Genomic DNA, 21,251 nt, shown 5'->3' on the forward strand with positions numbered 1-21,251 from the left:
CCGATAAACAGGCTGAATGTTTCCACATGATTTGACTTCTAAATCAAACGATATTTTTAGCTTTCCGTGTATACAAGTTGATAACGGTGTTGAGACAACTAGAGCCACAGGTCAGCTATCGTTACTAATACTTAGATGTATTTCGAGTAAATGAAAGCTGATTCTTTTTTGAGTTGACTTGAGGATGAATCTTCAGTTGGTTTTGAAGTTTCACAAGTTTATTGAGGGGTAGTATATCCAAACGTTGCTTTACGCGATTTCTTATAGAATCAGGGTCATACATGAATAAATGGACCTGAACTGATCACATAAGCAAAAATAATTCCTATCACTTTAGCTTAGGTAAGTTACCCAGTCTAGCTTAACGAAGTCACCTATCAGTACAAGAGGTAGAGAACAATTGGTGTCCCCAAATTAGTAGGGGATTTGTTCCCTGGCTAGACGGCTTTTCGACACTCTAATAAAGTTTCTACTACTACTCTACTACTACAATGCACAAGAAGAGTTTGCCTAAAATACAGTGACATCTTTGAAAATGTCACATATGAAAAACTTCCACAACGAAAAAAATTACTCTTTGCTAGATCTTAAGCTAGACTCAATCTCAATTTGCACAACAAATAGTAACATAACAGTACAACCATTTCGCTCGTGTTCCTGACCATTTTTCTTTTTATTAACTTTAAATATTATCGCTTCTTCTCTCGTTACTTCCATTGATGACTCCAATGTTGGAAAGAGATCTATGTCATTCATCTCTGCAGTTTTATAAACAATGCTGTACTTCTTCTAATAATTTGGTCTATGAGTAATAGGATGTTATATAATTATAGCGGCATTAGCTTGAACTGTTATACAGCATGTCAAATTTGTGGTTAAGTGATAACTATTCCTTTGAAAATGAAGGCATTCCAGCACATAGGGAAAGAGGAAAATATGAGTTTGTCAACCAGACTGGCTGCTATTTTGATACAATGCAAAATACTCTTCACTAATTTACCAGAAAGGACACAGTTTTCAATTGGTTTACATAAAAGGCTAACAATGGCCCAAACAGTGTTGAAAAGAGAAAGGAGAGGCCTAAAATTGATATTATTCGCCAACTGTGTTCTGTAGAAGGAAAAAGACTTGGTTGATGTCCCTCTGTGATACACTCAGCCGAATTCAGTTGTGGGTCTCGTAATCCTGGAGGAACAGCCAAATCTTGAAGCTGTGAAACAGAAGACAAAACTATGATAAGTTAAACATGAAGATGGTTTTTAAAGAATCAGCGAAACAAAAAAAAAACTGGTATGAGCAATGGGTTATTGCAAAACGTGGGAAAATACTTAGACACAGAACAGTGAAATCCCGTTGGATAGACGGGTACCAGGTGATGGATTCTTGGTCATAATAACGGGTCATAATGTTGAACATTGGGGTCCATGTCCAACATATATGCCAACTCTCCCGAATAAGCCACGAGTCTCAGGGAAAAGAAACCAATTCCCTCACTCTTGTACAGTTTGCTAAAGAACTCACTTACATAAAGGGAAATTTGAAATGCTCAGTGTTCTCCACAAAGACGAAATGTCAGTGCTCCTGCACTGAAGGGCTATCCTGTATAAATATTCGTTATTATTATTATTACTATTATTATTGATAATTTCATCTCCACTTAAGAGAATCATCACATTTCTGTTCAAGCACTTCCAGGACACTTTTATTTTACTTTCCTTCGACTTTTGATAGTTGGGCTCACTTGCAGAATAACTTCCAGTTTGTGGAGAGACTGAAACAAAAAATATTAGTAAACAAACTTATGCGAGGGCAGGGGACGGGGCTGGGGACGTGGTTCAAAATAAAACAAGTCCAGACCTCTCATTTTCAGTCCTTATTGATTGATTCACGGATGAGGTAAGAGTAGCTGAAGTAAAAACTCTACTTTTCATTCTTTTTTGACTCAGAAAAGTGTCCATGATAGCCAAGTGTTTTTATATGGCTAGAGTGGAGTGTTTTTCTGATTGGCCTTTCCTGTTCATTTGATATTTTATTCCTATTTTGGTACGTGATCTAAGTTAGTCAAAGTACTCACAGCAGCTAGAGCGTCCTCGATGTGTTTTTTTAGTTTCCCTTTCGTTACATCACAGCAGAAAAGTGAAATTGTTATGTCAAGCTTCTGAGCTCGTGTGGTCACCATGATTGACCATAAAGACCAAAATTGAAGGACTTTTGCAGGGAAAGCAGCATACAGGCAAGAAATACTCCACGTGTATTTGGCAGCAGGAGTTGAATTTTCCGTTTTGTTGGGACCATAGACATTTACAAACCCACGAACTGAAGAGGGCTATTTTGGTGGATAAAGAGCTGACTCAATGTTGAAACTGTTTTCTGACTTTGTCAAGATGTTGTAGACCTCAGTGTTCGTAGGTGATTTTGTTACAGGCATCTTCTGGATAGACAGCACTTGTACAATTATTGGTAACTGTTGCTCGAGAAATGTGTTTTGGAAGTAAGTGTATTATTATAACTTGAATGAAGAAGAGAAATTTATTATTGAATCACAAGAATGCCATCCTTGAGAAACGGTAGAGATTCTTATAGCTTTGAATCCCTTGACCAGTTAAAATATTTCCTGCAAGTAAAACGGAATTAATATGAATCAGCTTTATTGGATCCACTTCGGGTTTTTGAGGCTTATTATTCAAGACAAGCCACCACAAGATCGTAGACTCGCCTAAATTACTGCTGGACTGGAGGTTCTTCAGTAGTCTTCTTACGGTTGCCGGAGCATGGAGCCGGAATTGGAGTATTGCTGCTCCCTGTGGACAGGTTGCAAGTCCATCGCAGAAAACCACCTAGCGCATCCAAAAGAGAGTTTCTGAAACCTATTTATACTCCATGTTGAAAAGAGGCTTTGATGGGAATAAAGGATGCTTTTCTTTAAACAGCGAATATATTGAAGAAGAATCATTGAAAGATATCTTACGAATTCATGTGAAGAAACAGCTATAATGTCGGTGAAATGATCGTAATGTTAGAGGAAGGGTTGTTGGCAACAATTTATTCGTAGTAATTTGTGGTACAGAGTCCCTAAATCTTGGCTTGCCAGAGAAATATTTAGTATATCGGCTGGATGCAAATCAGAGGACACGTTCACGATACTTCCGGTTTTCATTGAATACCAGCGTCTAACTCCAATAATCCGTGTCTGTGAGCTACTATTGTTTTGCATTCAAAGCTTCTAATATATAGTCAAAATTTAAAATCAATTCCTTTTGATATAAACATTAAAAGGAAAAAAATAAGCGCTGTTAACAGCCTAACTGTTTGTCTGAACCCTCTTAACGACTAATGGCTAATCGTAAGCTCGACTGACCTATACTTATCGCTCGTACTTATCACAGACAACCGTGGAGTCACTGATTCTAGGCACTAAAACCTTGCAAAAACTTGAAATTTTAGATATCGGAATCTCAGATTGTGTCTAATAAATCTGAAATGTATAGTGGAAAAACTTGCGTCGAGGGTAATTACCACACTCTGAACCCTGTTTGTCTTTGATGTTTTGGAAGGTGCACTACAAGTTTATAACTTACAAAAAGATCTTATGAAAGAGGTAGAGAGTACCTTCCTTATGAAGAAGACTTGATCTTTTTCACCAAACCAAGCGATCAAGTGCAATGACACCAAAATGAGATATCCAGAATTTTCATTTAAACCTGTGACGACGGGAGTCGAACGACCGCAGATCACTTAATTTTAGTGTCAATAATATGTCACGCTGTATTTCCCCGAAAGAAAAGGGAAGTTGTAAACTATTAAACCACACACCTATTATACCTAGTTCTTTAACGGTTTGAATAATTAAGAAACCTGATCTTCTATGGCTATCTAATCGATATTTGAAGTCAAGGCCGATGGAGAAGTCTGATATCATCAAGGCTGTAGCCAGACTTCAGGACAAGACGCGGCAATTTTCGAGCGCCGAAGGCGCGAGCCGCAAGGGGGGTTTGGGGGCATGCCCCCCAGAAAATTTTGAAATCTAGAGGTTCAGAAATGCCCTTTTAAGGATTTTTCGCGGCATTTTTCTTCAGAAAAGTCAATCTTCAAGAAAAAAAATTTTAGAAAAGGCCAAAATCAAGACGAGGCAACTGCCTCGTCTTGCCTTATTCTCGCTACGGCCCTGATGATGAGAAATTTACCTTACCGATAAACAGGCTGAATGTTTCCACAAGATTTGACTTCTAAATCAGGTGATATATTTAGCCTCCAGCGTACACGAGTTGATAATGGTGTTGTGACAACTGGAGCCACAGGTCAGCTACTGTAAATGATACTTAGATATATTTTCGAGTAAATGCAAGCTGATTCTTTTTCGGCGGAGTTGACTTGGACATGAGTCTTCAGTTGGTTTTGAAGTTTCACAAGTTTATTGAGTGGTAATAAATCCAAACGTTACTTTACACGATTTCCTATAGAATCAGGATCATACACTGAACTGACGAATAAAAGTGCCTGAACTGATCACATCAGCAAAAATAACTCCTATCACTTTAGCTTAGGTAAGTTACCCAGTCTAGTTTAACTAAGTCAACTATCAATAGTAGAGAACAACGCTCTAGAGCAGTTTGTCTAAAATACAGTGACATCTTTGAAAACGTCACATACTCTTTGTACTCTTTGTTAGATCTTAAGCTAGACTCAATCTGAATTGTACTACAAATAGTAACACAACAATACAGCAATTTGCCCGTGTTCCTGACCATTTTTTTCTTCACAACTGTAAATATTATTTCTTCTCTTGTTACTAAAAACCTCCCCAACAGATCGTTGTTCCATTGACGACCAATGTTGAAAAAGAGATCCATTTCATTCATTTCAGCAGTTTTATAAAAAATGCTGTACTTCTGATAATAATTAGGTGTTCGAGGAATAGTATTTTATCTAGTTATTGCATTAGCTTGAACTGTTATACAGCATGTCAAATTTATGATTAAGTAATAACTTCTCCCTAGAAAATCAATACATTATATAGCATTTAGGAAAAAAGAAAAGATAATTGCATCAGCCAGATTGGCTTTTGTTTTGATACAATACCAAATTCTCTCCTCTGAGTTACCAGAAAGTGATAAGTAAATGAAGGGACAATTATTAATCCCATGTTTAGAGTCAGGGAACCACTTTCAGTTGGTTTACGCATATCATAATATTAAGGTTTTCAGGTGAAGCAAATGAAGCACCATGCAGATGAAAACAAATGTTATGTTGAAAAGAGATGTTTTTTCATCTTCTCACTTGCAAAGGATGAAGAAAAAAGTCTGAGTTCCCTTTAGAAATTTTATGTACTAGGGCACATCTGTTGTTAGCTGCCATTCTTTGGCCTTTGCTCCTCCAGCGATTATTTTTTCAGATTGAGAGGCTAGATTAAAGTGTTAGAATAAGTTGATCAATTTCCATTGCCATGATGGCTTGTTAGTGGTTGCATTTCGAAGCGATTTTCTGGAGCCTGACGATTTTGTGATAGTAAAGGGGTAGTCTGAACAGACCTACTTTGGCTGTCACCAGATTTGTGACTTTTACTAACCCACTTCTTCCAATAGAGCCATGAAAAGAATATGGAGATTAAATACATCACTGCTTCTTTCAAAGCTTCATTGGCAGTATCCCTCCCACTATATGACTGCCCAGCAAAAAGCACCATAGCAATAAGACCATAAACAGCTAGGCACCCAGCAAAACAAGAGGAGAACGACTGACAACAATCCCAACTACGGCAATCGGTGGTGATGTTTCCGTCGTTATTTTTAGAAGTTATTGAAGACATGAAGGTATAGAATGCAAAGGTTATGACACCAATAACAAGGCAAACTAGGAGCAGAACAACAAGACCCCAGATAGGATTCAGCATCATGCCAACTAAGAGCCAACAAAAATGGAAGACTGCAAAATTTGAACAAATTATGAAAAAGAGTGACTTCACCTCTACGGTGCGCCCTACTGATTGATTGTTCTGGTTGTCCGTTTGCCCTTTACATAAAGGATATGCCACAGAAAAGACAAACACTCCAACTCCTATTAGGACCGGTTGTATTGCCTCAAATACTCCTATGGCCGGTTGTTTTACATCAATACAAGGAGGATCAAGTTCCTCATCAGGGCTACATGTATGGACTGTTATCTCTTTTGCTATAAGTAAAGCAAAGAATGTTACAAACAAAAAAAAACACAAGAAATTTATTGTCCTTTTCTTAATCAATGACAGTTCGTCCCGTTTTTGCGTTGCATAAAAGGCTAACAATGGTCCAGACAGTGCTGAAAAGAGAAAGGAGAGGACAAGCATTGTTTTCATTCGCCAACTGTGTTCTGCTGTAGAAGAAATATTTAGTTTATTTCCCTCTATGATACACTCAGCTGAATTCAGTTGTGGGTCTCGTAATCCTGGAAGAACAGCCAGATCTTGAAGCTGTGAAATAGTAGACAGAACTAACATAAGTCGAACATAAAGATGATTGTAAACGAATCAGCAGAAAACCAAGATGACCTAGGGTCATCGCAAAATTTGGGAAAATATTAAGACAGAACAGAGAAATCCTGTTGGATAAACTGGTAGCAGGTCATGGATTCTTGGTCAAAATAACGGGCCATAATGTTGGACATTGGGGTGCTTGTCCAACATATATGCAAATTCTCCGAAATTAGCCACGAGTCTCAGGGAAAAGAAATGAATTCCCTGACTCTTGTACAGTTTGCCAAATAACTCAGATACAGGAAATATGAAATGATGTTCTCCACAAAGATGGAAAAGGAAAAAAATTTCATTTCTACTTTAGAGAATCATCACGTTTCTGTTCAAGGACAGTTTTATATTACATTCCTTCGATTCTTGATATTTGCGCTCACTAGCAGAGTACCTTCCAGTTTGTGGGAGATATGGAAACAAAAAGGTTAATAAACAAACTTAATGAGAGAAGGGGAGGGAAGTGAAGACGTAGTTCAAAATAAAACATATCCAGACTTCTCCTTTTCAGTCCATATTGATTAATTTATAGATGAGGTTAGAGTAACTGAAGTAATAACCCTACTTTTGATTCTTTTCTGACTCGAAAAAGTGTCCATAATAATTAGATGTTTAGATGATTAGAGTATAGTGTTTTTTCCTGATTTGTTTTTCCTGTTCATTTGATATGTTACTGCTACTTTGGTACGTGATCTACGTTAGTCAAAGTACTTACAGCAGCTAGAGCGTCCTCGATGTATTGTTTTAGTTTCCCTTTCGTTACATCACAGCAGGAAAGTGAAATTGTTATGTCAAGCCTCTGAGTTCGTGTGGTTACCATGATTGACCATAAAGACCAAAATTGAAGGACTTTTGCAGGGACAGCGGCATACAGGCAAGAAATACTCCACGTGTAGTTGGTAGCAGGAGTTGAATTTTTTTCATTGGGGCCATAAACATATACAAACACACGAACTGAAGAGGGCTTCTTGGGTGGATATAGAGCAGACGTGATGTTGAAGCTGTTTTCTGACTCTGCCAAGATGTTGTAGACCTGTTCGTAGGTGATTTTATTACAGGCATCAGTTGCATAGACAACACTTGTACAATTATTAGTAACCGTTGCTTGAGACATGTGTTTTGGAAGTAAGTATGTTGTCATAACTTGAATGAGGAAAAGAAATTTCAGATCGAATCGCAAGAATGGCATCCTTGACATACAGGAGAGATTTTAATGGCTTTGAATCCCTTGGCCAGTTAAAATGTTTCCTGAAAGAAAAAAAAAAAGGATTAAATACAAATCAGCTTTATTGGATCCACTTGAGGTTGATGATGCCGATTATTCAAGACTAGCCATCACACGATCGTAGACTCGCTTAAATTACAGCTCAGTAGAGGTTATAACAGTTTCCATAGCATGAACTGAGTTGGAGTAATGCTACTCCCTGTGGACAGGTTGTAAGTTCATCGCAGAAAATCACCCAAAACGTTGAAAAAACCGGTCCTTGAGAGTTTTCTGATACCTATTTATACTCCATGGTGAAAAGAGGCTTTGATGGAAATAGAGAATGTTTTTCTTTCAGCAGTGAATATATTTAGGGAGAATCGGTTCATGATTTCTGCGAATTCATGCGAAGAAACAAGTTACAATGTGGGTGAAGTGATTGTAATGTTTACGAAAAGGTTGTTTGCAACAGTTTATTTGTAGTAATTTGTGGTACAGTGTCCCTAAATTTTGGCTTGCCGGAGAAATACTTAATATGTCGGCTGGATGCAAATCAGAGGATGCGTTCTCGATACTTCCGGTTTCCATGTCTAACCTCAACAATCCGTGTCTGTAAGCTACTATCGTTTGCCATTCGCAGCTTCTACTATACAATCAAAATTTTAAATCATTTCCTTTTGACATAAACATTTAAGGAAAAAATTCAGCGTCAGTAACAGCCTAACTGTTCGCCTAAACCCTCATAACTTCACGACTAATAGCTTATCGCAAGTTCGACTGACCTAATTTTATCTCTCGCGCTTATCACAGACAACTGTGGAAGCATTGATTCTAGTCGCTAAAACCTTGCAAAAACATGGGAATTTTAGACATTGAAATCTCTTTCGACGTCTAATACTTTTGAAATGCAAAGCTATTTCATGGGTAAACTTGCGCTAATAAACATTTTCTGTATAAACACGCTCTGAATCCTGGTCGTCTTTGAGGTTTCGGAGGGCGGACTATACTACAAGCTTATAACTAAACGAAAAATCTTATAAAACAAGTGGAAAGTACCTCCCCTGTGAAGAGACTTGATGTTTTTCACTAAACCAAACGGTCAAGAGCAATGACGCCCAAAATGAAATCCAGAATTTTTACTTAAGCCTGTGACGATCGGAGTCGAACGACTACAGATCACTTACTTATGTGTGAATTTAAATAAGTCACGCAAGATTTCCCCGGAAGAAAAGGGAAGTTGTTCTATGAACTCTATATTACTCAATTCTTTAATGGTTGGAATACGTTACATACCTGATCTTCTATAATGACTACCTAGTCGTTATTTTAACTCAAGGTTAGTGGAGAAGTCTCATATCATGAGAAATTTCCCCCACAGAGAGCTACTAAATGTTTCCTCATGATTTGACTTATACGTCACGCAATATTTTTAGTATACAGTGATAACAGGTTGATAATAGTGTTGTGACATTTGGAGCCACGGGTCAGCTATTGCGACTAATTTTTGAGCTTATTTTCGAGTAAATGCAAGCTGCTTCATTATGAAGTCGACCTGAAAACGAACCCTCGATTGGTTTTGAAGTTTTACAAGTTTATTGGTCAACAATATATCCAAGCTTTTTCTTAACTAGATTTCCTTAGGGTGAAAAAGAATGAATCTATTCGAACTGATCACATCACAACAATATATAGCTACTATCAGTTGAGTCAAACTAAGTCAACTAGAGAACAAAAGTGTTCAAGTGTACTTAGCCCAAAGGACAATAACATCTTTGAGGAACTTAGTGATTATGAAAAAAAACTTTAACAACGAAGAAAATGACTCGTTGTTAGATCTTAAGCTAGACTCAATCTACAGTTGTACAAAAAGTGGCCATACAACAACACCACCAAGTCGCTCGTGTTCCTCAACTGCGTTATCATGAGCGGAAAAAAAAATCTTGCCTCCTCTCTTGTTACTAAAAACCTCCCTGACAGATCGTTTTTTTCAGTAATAACCGTTATGTTGAAAAGATATTTGTTATACTTTTCCGTAATTGCGTATTTTCTACACACAACCGGGGTACCGACAATACCATTTATGTTACTGTGCTTAGTTCCTCACTATGTAATCAATTTCAGTGAAGTGTCGAAATCTTCAATTTTTTGTCAAATGTGTGACTTTGCAGACAAGGGCAACCAATAATAGGAAATAGTTTTCTAGCTATTTCACAACTATTCTGACCTTTCAAATTTTGAAAGAAAGGAGAGAAAGCGATCGCAAAGAAAAATGGTGTTCTATATGGAGACCGAGTTTTGAGCCAACAAATTCATATTCTGCTACACGTTGCTCTCTCTGGTTATCACTGTTTCTCTTTGTTTCTCGTGAACTGACTCGATATTTTCAATATTTTCAACCCAAGGATAACCTGCTAGGCTTTTGTCTGAAAATGAACCATCAGATGAAGATTGGCTTTCCGCAGTAATGTGATCGTGAACCGTCAGAGGGTCACTTGGTGGATAACCTGGGCTGTGAAAGGAGGATGTTACATCAGAGGTGGGATGGTCTTCATCAAGTCCGATGATTGGCCCATCCTCAGGAAGTTGTTGGTAATCGAACACCCCAGATGAGGTCTGAGTTTCCATGGCGGTTTGCTCCGGATGTTGATAACTTGGACTGTGATCAGATGATGTTTCACTGTTTGGAGACTGGTGTGCAATAGAAGCAACAATTTTCGTCACTGAATGCTTTGCGGTAAGGATATGGTCTGTGGTGTAATTCGATGGGCCACCGGATGAAGGCTGATTTATAATTTCCGTTGCACCATCAACAGCAATTTCCACAACAGATTCATCTGCAGGGTTTGCCTGTTGCGGGATGTGATCGGTTGATGGGGAATTACATACAGGTTGGTTTACAACAGGAACTAAAGTTTCCGTTGAAAAGTCTCGCGTAGGAGGGTCCTGGCCTAGAGCGCGACTAGCAGACGAGCGAAAGGATTCAGGTTGCCTTATATGATCGTCAGTAATGATTGTAAGAGAGCCAGCTTTAAGAGATCTTTGGCCTGGGGTGGAGTGAGTAGACGAACCTTTAGATGCCGGCTGCCTCACCTCATCTACAATAAAATCCGTTCCAGAGTTAACTGCAGAAGGTTTCAAATCACAATACTGGCCACTTAATACAGGCTGTCCCACATCATCCTCGATTATTTCCAGTATAGAGTCAGCTTGAGGAGAATTCTGGCTTGAGGTGGAATCAATTGATGGGTTGCTGGATAAAGGATGCCTTACGTCGCCATCGATAACGTCTTTCATTTCATGCCCAGAAGTGGAACAAGTAAAGGGGTAACTTACTTTGAGTTGAGATTGTTTCTCCTCTGACTTTTGGCTTTTGTTCAGAAGCCTCTTCCAAGACAACCACGAAATGAAAGAACCAAGAGCAGTCTAAGTATGGTTTTCAGTGTTTCATCAGCAGTTTCTCTTCCATTAAATGACTGGCCAGCGAATACTATTACCGGAATTAGAAAAATAACAGCAAGAAAACCCAACAAACCAGGCAATAGAGCGTGGAGTTTATCAGGTTTTACCTTTTCCTGTTTCCAGCTAACTAAGGTAAGATATTCGTAGACTGCATAAGTAAAGGGGCAAATGTAAAGCATATTACGAGCGTAACAGTCAAGTCACAAGTTGGGTTAAGCACTATGCCGATTAACATCCAACAGGAACAGAAACTAGTGGTGGCTGCACCTGTAAAGGCGACCAGTTTAGGAAAACAGCTCCAACAGGAGCAAATCATACCTTCTTCCCGTCAGCCAAATCTTTCGAGGTATGATGACTCTTCAACCATGAAAAATAATTCTCAAAGACACTGCGGATGTGAGGGACTAAGCCAGTTATTGTATTGAATAATAATAATAATAATAATAATAATAATAATAATAATCGACTTTATTTAAAGAGGGTATACGCATAACAGCTTGCGCTGATAAACCAGTGGCCCTCAAAACTAAAGTTAGTAAGTAATACATTCTAACCCATAGAGATTAAAAATAGAACTAACTAGTCGAACTGTGAACCAGACAGAGAACTAAAATAGGTGCAATGTTCAATTAAAAGAGAACTTCGTCCATGTAAAAATTTACAGGTAAAAGAAGCGCCAATTGTTGACTGAAACCAAGAAATGACAGCAAGACACCCAAATAAAAGATAGCCTTAGCAGTATTTTTGATCCTGATCTTTTTCCTGTTTCCGCCAGTTGTATCGGGGTTTTCCGTTGTTGTATGCTCTGACCAACCCTCTATTCTACAGTATTTAATGAATGAAGTTAATATATGGAAAACTGTCCAAGTGAAAAGAAAAGAACAGCAGTAGTAAACCGCCTCCCGGTTAGCTCAGTGGATAGAGTGCTGGACTGTTGTGCGGGAGGTCGAGGGTTCTAGCCCCGGTCGGACCAACAGTCAGGGTCTTTAAATAACTCAGAAGAATTTGCTACCTTTCTATAGCATCAAGAAATGGTTAGATATTCTAGTCTTCTCGGATAGGGACGAATAGATGGAGGTCCCGTCTCCTGTAGGGTTTGGGGCAGGAGACGTTAATTTCCCACACACGGGATTACTGTGTGATGGATGTCCTCCCCTGGGGTGGGATGGGTGGGTAACAGGACCCCCGTTGATACCAGTGTTTACTACACTGAAGAGGCTATCCTGTATAAATATAGATGTCTACTTCTACTACTACCAGAGGATTATTTTGATGTACACACTGCGTCCTGTAGCTTCTATGTCTATCTTGTGGCCTTCGACAACACATTCCGCTGTGTTAAGCCTCGGATCCCGTATCCCTGGTGATATGGCCAGGTCTTGGAGCTGAAATATACCAGCAAACCTTAATCAAAATTGTGTAAACTTGAAATGATGGACAGCCAGGGGACAGTTTATAGTAGGTTACGTAATGCCACTTACCACCAAGAAGTATTGATGGGTACCGGCCCGGAAACCGGTTCAAGTAAACTTGACAAGTTGCTAATTAATAACACGCGATGAACTCGTAACCTGTCTCAGCAGCGTATAGATCCCAACAATAGCTTCATAGACTGACTCTTCATGTATTAGGTAAACAGTAAAAAATACGGACTGTGCGGGCTGCTTGGCTCGAAAAAGTGAACCCTGTTAACACTATACTTTGGCTAAGATAGTGACTGACATTAAGGGAGAAAACAATGAACTTACCGCTGAAAGAGCTCTTTTAATCGTTTCTTTAACTTTTCGTCACTGATGTTGCCGGCCTCTGTTTGAGCTCCAGGCTTACTGTCGATCTTAACAGATAACAATATGTACATGACATGAAGACGGACAATACCTTTCGTTGAATTAGACTTGAATTCCCTAAAAAGGATCTTCTCACTGATCTCCAAAAGAACTCAACAGGCAGGATGCAAAATTCCCGTATTCGACGGTTGCGACAACTCAAAGTATATTTGAATAAATATTACAGTATCAAAATATATTCAGGCTATATTTCTACCGGAAATTATGAAGTAACCCCCCTGCGGTGGTATGGCTATGATTAGATTTAAGACTGGGGTCTTAGCCGTTGGGGGAATAATTGTCAAATCTTAACAGATAGCCGTAAATAAAGTTAACCATAAAAAATTCCGTGATAACAATGGATTGATAGTAACCGTCAGACGTAAAATGGCCCAAATTCTAAATTTTAGCCGTAAAAGCCATATCCTGTGAGACCCTCATGGGGAGAGTTACTCTAAACTCATCCACTCTGGAGTTTTCCATCGCACAAGGTACACTGTAAACTCATTTAAAAATGATTAAAATTCTCGCATTGCCTTCAGTGAAAAGCAATTGAGTGTTACTCCTTTACTTTGCTGTTTTGTCATATTCTTCTCTACAATCTGTACCAGATTTGTAATAGTGCTTTTCTGCTTATGCATGCTACGGCTCAGCATACTTGCCGAACTTCGAAAGAAATTAATATTTTCTTTGTTTGTTTGTGCTTTTATTGTGGTATTCTGAATTGTTGTTATGCGCCAACAATACAAATTAAAATATCTCTATTATCTAAGAATTATCGAGAAATTGTTTTAGGAATACTGAAGGTTTTTAAATATTTCTATGTTCTTGACCATAGAAATCGTATATAAAATGAGTTTTCGTCTGGTGCGGAAATTCATATATTCTTACTCTGAACTTTCCATAAGTAAGAGAGGCTCAGGGAGTCTCACTGCCTGAAGCAGATTTTTTGTTTCTGTTCAAAGGATTACATAGGTGTCTGACTTGGGGTGTAATAAGGAGAGGTGCCTCTAGAGGGAGGCTTGTGAACAACAATCTCTTCCAAAAGGTCACCTAGAGGAGGTGACTTAGTTGAAGTCAGGTGATGAAGTGAGGTCCCTCTAGAAGGGGAATCGTGGACCACAACAACAATTTGCTCTGAGGGGTCACCTGCAGCAGGCGTCTGATTTGGGGTGATATAAGTAGATTAGCTACTAGGTGCATAATGCTTGCATCATCTGCAACAGTTTCGGTCAAAGAGCCAGTTGTAGGGGATGTGTCACTGAATGGAGGTTGAGTTTTCGTCTCTGCGTAAGGAGCCTCTCCGTGACAACAACGAGATCAAAGAAGCAATAATGGTCAACAGCGTGCTCCTTAGCGTTTGATCTTCAGTTCCTCTTCCATCGATCAACCTTCCGACAAATATTGCCGTGACCATTAGGTGAACAACAGCTAGAAGACCCAAGAACACAACTACCCGAAAGAGCGCGATAGGAAATGATATTTAAGCTCTTCCTTTCCCTTATATAAAGTAAGATATACGTAGACTGCGCAATGAAGGCGGCAAAAATAAAGCATACTATGAGCGTAACAGTCAAGCTCCGTATCGGGTTCAGGAATATGCCAATCAACATCCAAAACAAACAGGAGCTTATGGTGACTGCACTTATGAAAATAAAATGTATTTCCATTTTTCGCAGACAACAGACCTCCAGGAGGCCGAACGAGGCTCTGGACTGTATTTCGTAAAAGAAACGAGCAATAGCGCACAATAACTATAAAACATGACAGAAAATCCTAGTGAAAATCCCAAATACTATTTATCCAATTTAGATGTAATCATAACAACATTAACCCAGAAAGGGATACTTAAACACGCTGTCGCATGTTTTGAAATAAAGGAGCTTTTACCAAGTTTTTTCGCCCTTTTTCTTTCCCGTTATTCAAATGTCGACTCCCTGTTTTATTTGACTGACTTTTTCCCCGAAAATACACAAACAAGATAACTTGAGCAGGTAAAAATGCTAAACTAAAACTAATAGGACCACAGTAAAGTGATATGATGCTTGTCTTTAGTATTGTGGTTTCAATGTTTGACCCATTGCCCTCTGTAACACATTCCACTGTGTTTGACGTTAGATCCCGGATCTCTGGTGATCTGGCCAGATATTGAAGTTGCATGGCATCAACATTACAAACTTTATCAAAATTTTACAAATCTAAAATGATGCAGAGATTAAGGTACACTTATTTCTAAAGGCAAAATAATCGCTAAAATCTGTAAAAATAGTAACTCTTCAACCTTTAAAAAATCCCCATCGCGATTCCTTCAGCCGGTCATGGTTGGAAACAACTCAGATCACGGCTTTTGCTTGTCTCATCGACGAGAATTTACCGAAATGGATTATTTCTATTAATTTTGTCTTGGAGCGATTAAAACAGAAATTTGTTTGGAGACTATTTCTGAGGAAAGGCTGATAGTTTCGAAAGAAACTGTTTGGGGCTGCGTCGGTGGGAGTAACGAAATAATTTGGATATATCAACAAAGTTGAAATGGTAAATTGGCCACCGTAACGATTACAAAAGCTGACGTTTCGAGCGTTAGCCCTTCGCCGGAGCGAATGACGCTCTATTTCTCATAATCCGCCAGACTAATTATTGGTGTTCGTTTATTTATGAACACGAGACAATTTCCTTGTGACACCTGTTTAATCAGTGTACTTTTCGTAGGCTTCCCAGAAGAAAGAACCGATTTGCACTTACTGAAGCGAGAACTCTTTTACTGGAAACATTGCAACAGAAGTGTGGAATCGTCAACCTTAAGTTTTGAGTCCTAGGTGTTACATGGATAGATCCAAGCGAAGCAATTTCCAGGAGGGGGCCGGAAAAGCAACATACACACAAGATAAGCTCCAAGTGTACTTTGTCATGGGGCTTTCTGTTTTGTTGGAACCATACACATTAACAAACACGCGGACAGGGGAGGCTGGATACAGAGCCGACTGAATGTTAAAACGGTTTTCTGACTTTGCTAAGCTGTTATAAAGCTGCTCGTCAGTATGGATGCAAGAAGATGAGCCTCTCCCAGAAGGCGGGGGGGAGGGGGGTATATGTTCCCTTGATCCCTTAATCTTTTTGGATTTTATCCCTTGTTCCCCATTTATAAAACCCCTTGTTCACAAAAATGTTTTTAGCTCATGTTCCCTTGATCCCGAAAATTTTTGCACTGTTCCCTTGATCTGTATTCCGCTGATTCAGGTACTAACAACAGTCAAAAGCCCGTGGGTTGCCCTGGTGGATGTGTGTTGGAGCTTCGAATTGATCGGCGCATTATTTCTATGTTTCAGGCTGCAAGTGGCAATAGTTACGATGCTGATGATGAGACTGTTGTGCTTTATCTCTGATTTTCAACCCATGCAATTGGCAATTAAGACGGAATTACAAATCGACTCATCTTCTTCATCTACATAAATCAGAAACGCATAGAAGTAGCTTTTTCAATTTGAAAAAATGTATTTACTATCTCATATATTAATCTAATCGGGCCATATCAAGTTAGGCCCCAGTTATGATTTAGCATAATACCAACCAAGAGCAAACAGAAATGGAAGGCTGCTAAATTTGCACAAAATTATGAAACAGAATGACTTCTTCTTTACAGACTCAAATCATAACCATGTCAACAAAAAAATTATAATCCCAGCTACTGCTGAAAACTCAATATAAGAAGGAATAATTTCCCTTTCATGGATATACACGCTCACGCTAACCTCTTTCGCTATGAATAAAGCAAAGAATATTACCAAGAAAAACCACACAGGAAATCCATGATCGTCCTTTTCTTAAGCAAGAACAGTTCGTGCTGTTTTTGCATTAAAATGGCCCAAACAGTGTTGAAAACAGAAAGAAAAGGACTAAAATTGGTATTATACGCCAACTGTGTTCTGTAGCAGAAAGATTTAGTTGATGTCCCTCTGTGATTGACTCAGCAGAATTCAGTTGTGGTTCTCGTATTCCTGGACTAACAGCCAAATCTTGAAGCTATGAAACATAAGACAGAAATAGGATAAGTCAAACATAAAGATGGTTTTAAACGAATCAGTAAACAAAACTTAGATGAGCCATGCGTGTAGCAAAATTTGGGAAAATGTTTAGACGCAGAACAGTGAAATCCTGTTGGATGATTTCTTCCGAATTGATGTGAAGAAACAAGCTATGATGTGGATGATGTAATATATTAAGTACCCTCTAAGGTTACTGTGTATGTACCAGAATACATTGCTGGAATAAAGTTGTGTTGAAGCGGCCATGTTGTTTGACCTCGTGGGTTTATATCACTAGCAATATATTACATTTTGGCGACGAGGATCGGTCGTTTTTCCACGTCATTCAAAAGTGCAAGGTCTTTGGACAACGCTGTGTGTGTTGTGGCATAGAAGATGGCCAGCACTGGTGCGAGTGGATTATTTGGACGTGTTGGCGAGTTCAACGTCGCACGTGAAACGTTTAGTGCCTACGTTGAGAGGATGGAAATGTTCTTTACAGCCAACAACATTGTAACGACAACAGGAGAGGGAAGCGCTGCCACCAACCTTGTGGTAGCGAACAGGAAACGTGCCATTTTCCTGACAGAAGTGGGGCCAGAGGTATACACAACCCTCAGCAACTTATTGGCGCCCACTAAACCGAAGGATGTGTCATTCACTAACATTGTGGAAGTCTTGGAGAAACACTACAACCCGAAGCCCCTGGAAATCGCACAAAGTTTTCACTTTGGCACGCGAAATCAAAAATCCGAAGAATCAGTTAGCGATTATGTGCTGGCTTTGAAGAGATTGGCGGTCCACTGTAATTATGGTGAATTCCTCAATCGGGCGTTACGTGACCGATTCGTATGCGGACTGAACAATCCGAAGATACAAAACAAACTACTGAACACAGATGACCTCACATTCGAAAAGGCTTGCAGTATTGCCAAGACCATGGAGATGGCAGACAGGAACACCCAAGAATTTCACCCTTCACGCAGTGAAACTGTTCAAGTCAACAAGTTGACAGAACAAGGAAGTAAAAACACTGAAAAGAAGAACACTGAACAATTGTCATGTCCTAGGTGTGGGGGTAATCATTCAGGTCAGTCTTGTAAATTTAAGTCAGCAAAATGCTACAAGTGCTCCAAGATTGGGCATTTAGCTTCTGTTTGTCGCAGTAAGGATGAAAAGAGAAAGGGTAAAATTCATAGTGTACAGGCTTCAGAATCAGGCAATGATGAGTGTGAGGATGAGGAATTAGGAATTTATTCTCTGAATTCGCTTGACCAAAACAAGCCTAACTGCAATAGGTACACTGTAGAAATGGAAATCAATGGTAAACTGTGTATGATGGAGTTAGACACAGCTGCAGATTTCTCAATAATGAGTAGAAGTGAATATCTAGAGAGGTTTGCAGACAAGCCTCTGTCTCCTTCTAAAGTAACACTTAAGACATACACGGGTGAATTACTTGATGTGTCAGGGGAAATGCAGTGTGACATAGTGTATAAGGGTAAACAATACTCTCTACCCATTCTTGTAGCCAATTATGATGCAAAACCTACTTTACTTGGTAAAAACTGGCTGCGGCACATTAAGTTTGAGTGGGGTGAGATATTTTGTATTCCCAAGGGAGACCCTAGGAGTGCTGATAGTCAACTGAATGAGTTGCTATCTAAACATAGCGAATTGTTTACTGAGAGTTACAAAGGTATGACGGGCCTTGAGGCCCATATTACTATGAGAGGCGATGCAAAACCTGTATTCGTGAAAGCGCGTAGGGTTCCATACGCTTTAAAAGAGCAAGTCGAAAAAGAGTTAGACAAACTAGAAAAGCATGGTGTTATTAAGAAAGTTGACAGGTCACTTTGGGCTAGCCCAATTGTGGTAGTGCCAAAGGCTGATAACACTGTCAGAATATGTGGAGACTACAAATCCACTATCAATCAGTCAGTTGAAGATGAGCAATATGTTTTACCTACTACTCAGGATTTGTATGCTGCTCTGGTTGGCTCTAAGGTATTTAGTAAGCTTGATCTATCACATGCCTATGCCCAGCTGAATGTTGACAAAGAAAGTCAAGAGTACTTGACAATTACCACTCATAAAGGCCTTTATTCCTACCAGAAATTGCCCTATGGGGTCAAGTCATCCCCAAAAATCTTTCAAGCAAAAATGGATCAAATTCTTCAGGGAATTGAAAAATGTGTTTGTAAACAAGATGACATCTTGATAGGGGGCAATGACTGGCAAGAGAATCTCAAGATACTTGCTGATGTGTTGGACAGGCTACACCAATACAATTTGCATTTAAAACTGGCAAAATGCGAGTTTTTGAAACCTGAAGTGGTTTATCTAGGTCTGAGAATAAGTGCCGAAGGCCTGCAACCGGTGGAGGAGAAGATCAGTGCAGTGAAAAGAGCCCCAGCCCCAAAGAATGTGAGTGAATTAAGGTCCTTCCTGGGCATGGTTCAGTATTATCATTCCTTTTTGCCAGGGCTGGCTACAACCTTAGCACCTCTGCATAGGCTTTTGCAGAAAACTATTCAATGGGAATGGACAGATGACTGCCAGAAAGCTTTCGAGGCATGCAAGGAGGGCCTCACCAGTGAGTCGCTGTTGGTTCACTATGATCTAAATCGTGAGCTTAAGTTAGCTTGTGACGCATCGAGTTATGGTTTGGGGGCAGTGCTTAGTCATGTAATGGAGGATGGTCAAGAAAGGCCAATAGCATATGCATCACGTACCCTCAGCTCAAGTGAGAAAAATTATGCTCAAATTGAACGGGAGGCCTTGTCTATTATTTTCGGGGTAAAAAAATTTAATCAGTTTCTATATGGACGAAAGTTCACTTTAGTAACTGACCACCAGCCATTGTTGGCTATTTTGGGCCCAAAAGCTGCTATACCCACACTTGCAGCTGCCCGTATGCAGCGCTGGGCACTTGTCCTTTCAGCATATGACTATAACATTGAGTACAGGAGCTCCGAGAAGCACAGCAACTGTGATGCCCTTTCTAGATTACCCCATGAAGAGTCTAAGATTGGCAGTGAGAGTGAGATTTACAATGTAAGTGCCATTGACAAAGATTTCCCCATAACTGCAAAAGAGATTGGGAAAGCTACATTGATGGATCCAGGGTTAAGCAAGGTACTTGATTGGGTCATGGTGGGGTGGCCAGAGGTTTGTGATGAAGATTTAAAACCCTATTACACCCGTCGACATGAACTTTCTTGCGAACAAAATTGCATTCTCTGGGGTTCCAGGGTGATCATTCCCCCAGTATTTAGGGAAAAGATGTTGGAGGAGCTGCATTGGGAGCACCCAGGCATTTGTGCAATGAAAGCAATAGCACGCACCTGTGTTTGGTGGCCCAAGATGGATGAGGAAATTGAACAAAAGATTAAACTATGCTCAGTGTGTCAGGATGTGCGGACCTCTCCACCTTGTGCCCCATTGATACCCTGGAAATGGGCCACGCGACCCTTTCAGCGTATTCATGTTGATTTTTGTCAGAAAGGGAGTGATTTTTTTTTTGTGGTGGTTGATAGTTTTTCAAAATGGATAGAGGTTAAGCACATGACCTCAATCACCACAGAGAAAACCATAAATGAGTTGCGTCTTATATTTGCCCAACATGGTTTGCCCGAGGAGTTGGTATCAGATAATGGGCTACAATTTGTTTCAAGTGAGTTTGCTGAGTTTATGTATAAAAATGGCATTAAACATACCCTAACTCCTCCTTATCACCCACAATCAAATGGTGCTGCTGAGAGATCAGTCAGGGTGGTAAAGGAGGCGCTTGTCAAACAAGTTCTAGAGGGAAACAAGGGAAGGTCTATCAAACATAGACTAGCAGACTTCCTCTTGAGATACCGTACCACCCCACACAGCACCACAGGTGCTACGCCAGCAGAACTGCTGATGAGACGTAGACTGCGTACTCGTTTGACTCTAGTGAAACCTGATCTAGCCAAAACCGTAGAGAGTAAACAAAATAAGCAGAAGGAATATAAGGATTTAAAGGGTCATCAAGATAGGCTGTTTGCAGAGAATGACATAGTTCGAGTGAGAAATACTCAAGCCCGTAGCAATACTGAGAGGTGGATTCTGGGAAGGGTAGTTAAGGTCTGTGGACCCAGAACATATTTAGTTAAGACTGGCTATAAGACCAGATATGTTCATGTTGATCATTTAATTAAAGCATATGATCAGGTGCCATATGAAACTAGAGAGTTGGACATACCTGTCCC

At 39.6% G+C, this 21,251-nt stretch overlaps 1 protein-coding gene and 1 pseudogene across 3 annotated transcripts; both read right to left on the reverse strand.

The window, feature by feature from the left end:
- Positions 1-196: 196 nt before the first annotated feature.
- Positions 197-8,953, reverse strand: LOC111339469 (uncharacterized). 3 transcript variants are annotated; one of them, XM_088757060.1, is made up of 5 exons: positions 8,760-8,953; positions 7,215-7,747; positions 3,610-6,445; positions 2,075-2,614; positions 197-1,210 (listed from the first exon to the last, which is right to left on the reverse strand). In XM_088757060.1, exons 2-3 carry the CDS (start codon positions 7,695-7,697, stop codon positions 5,429-5,431), a joined length of 1,500 nt encoding a protein of 499 aa, XP_088613186.1. In that variant the 5' UTR covers positions 7,698-7,747; positions 8,760-8,953; the 3' UTR covers positions 197-1,210; positions 2,075-2,614; positions 3,610-5,428. The 3 variants fall into 3 exon arrangements, with proteins under 3 accessions (XP_088613186.1, XP_088613185.1, XP_022801872.2); XM_088757059.1 differs by having other exon boundaries at positions 2,075-2,837; XM_022946137.2 differs by lacking the exon at positions 2,075-2,614.
- A 1,069-nt stretch (positions 8,954-10,022) lies between these two features.
- On the reverse strand, positions 10,023-16,796 carry LOC111339438 (uncharacterized; annotated as a pseudogene).
- Positions 16,797-21,251: the final 4,455 nt, after the last annotated feature.

The sequence above is a fragment of the Stylophora pistillata genome, chromosome 4 (assembly GCF_964205215.1).
Source record: "Stylophora pistillata chromosome 4, jaStyPist1.2, whole genome shotgun sequence".
In the NCBI taxonomy this organism is placed as follows: Eukaryota; Metazoa; Cnidaria; class Anthozoa; order Scleractinia; family Pocilloporidae; genus Stylophora; species Stylophora pistillata.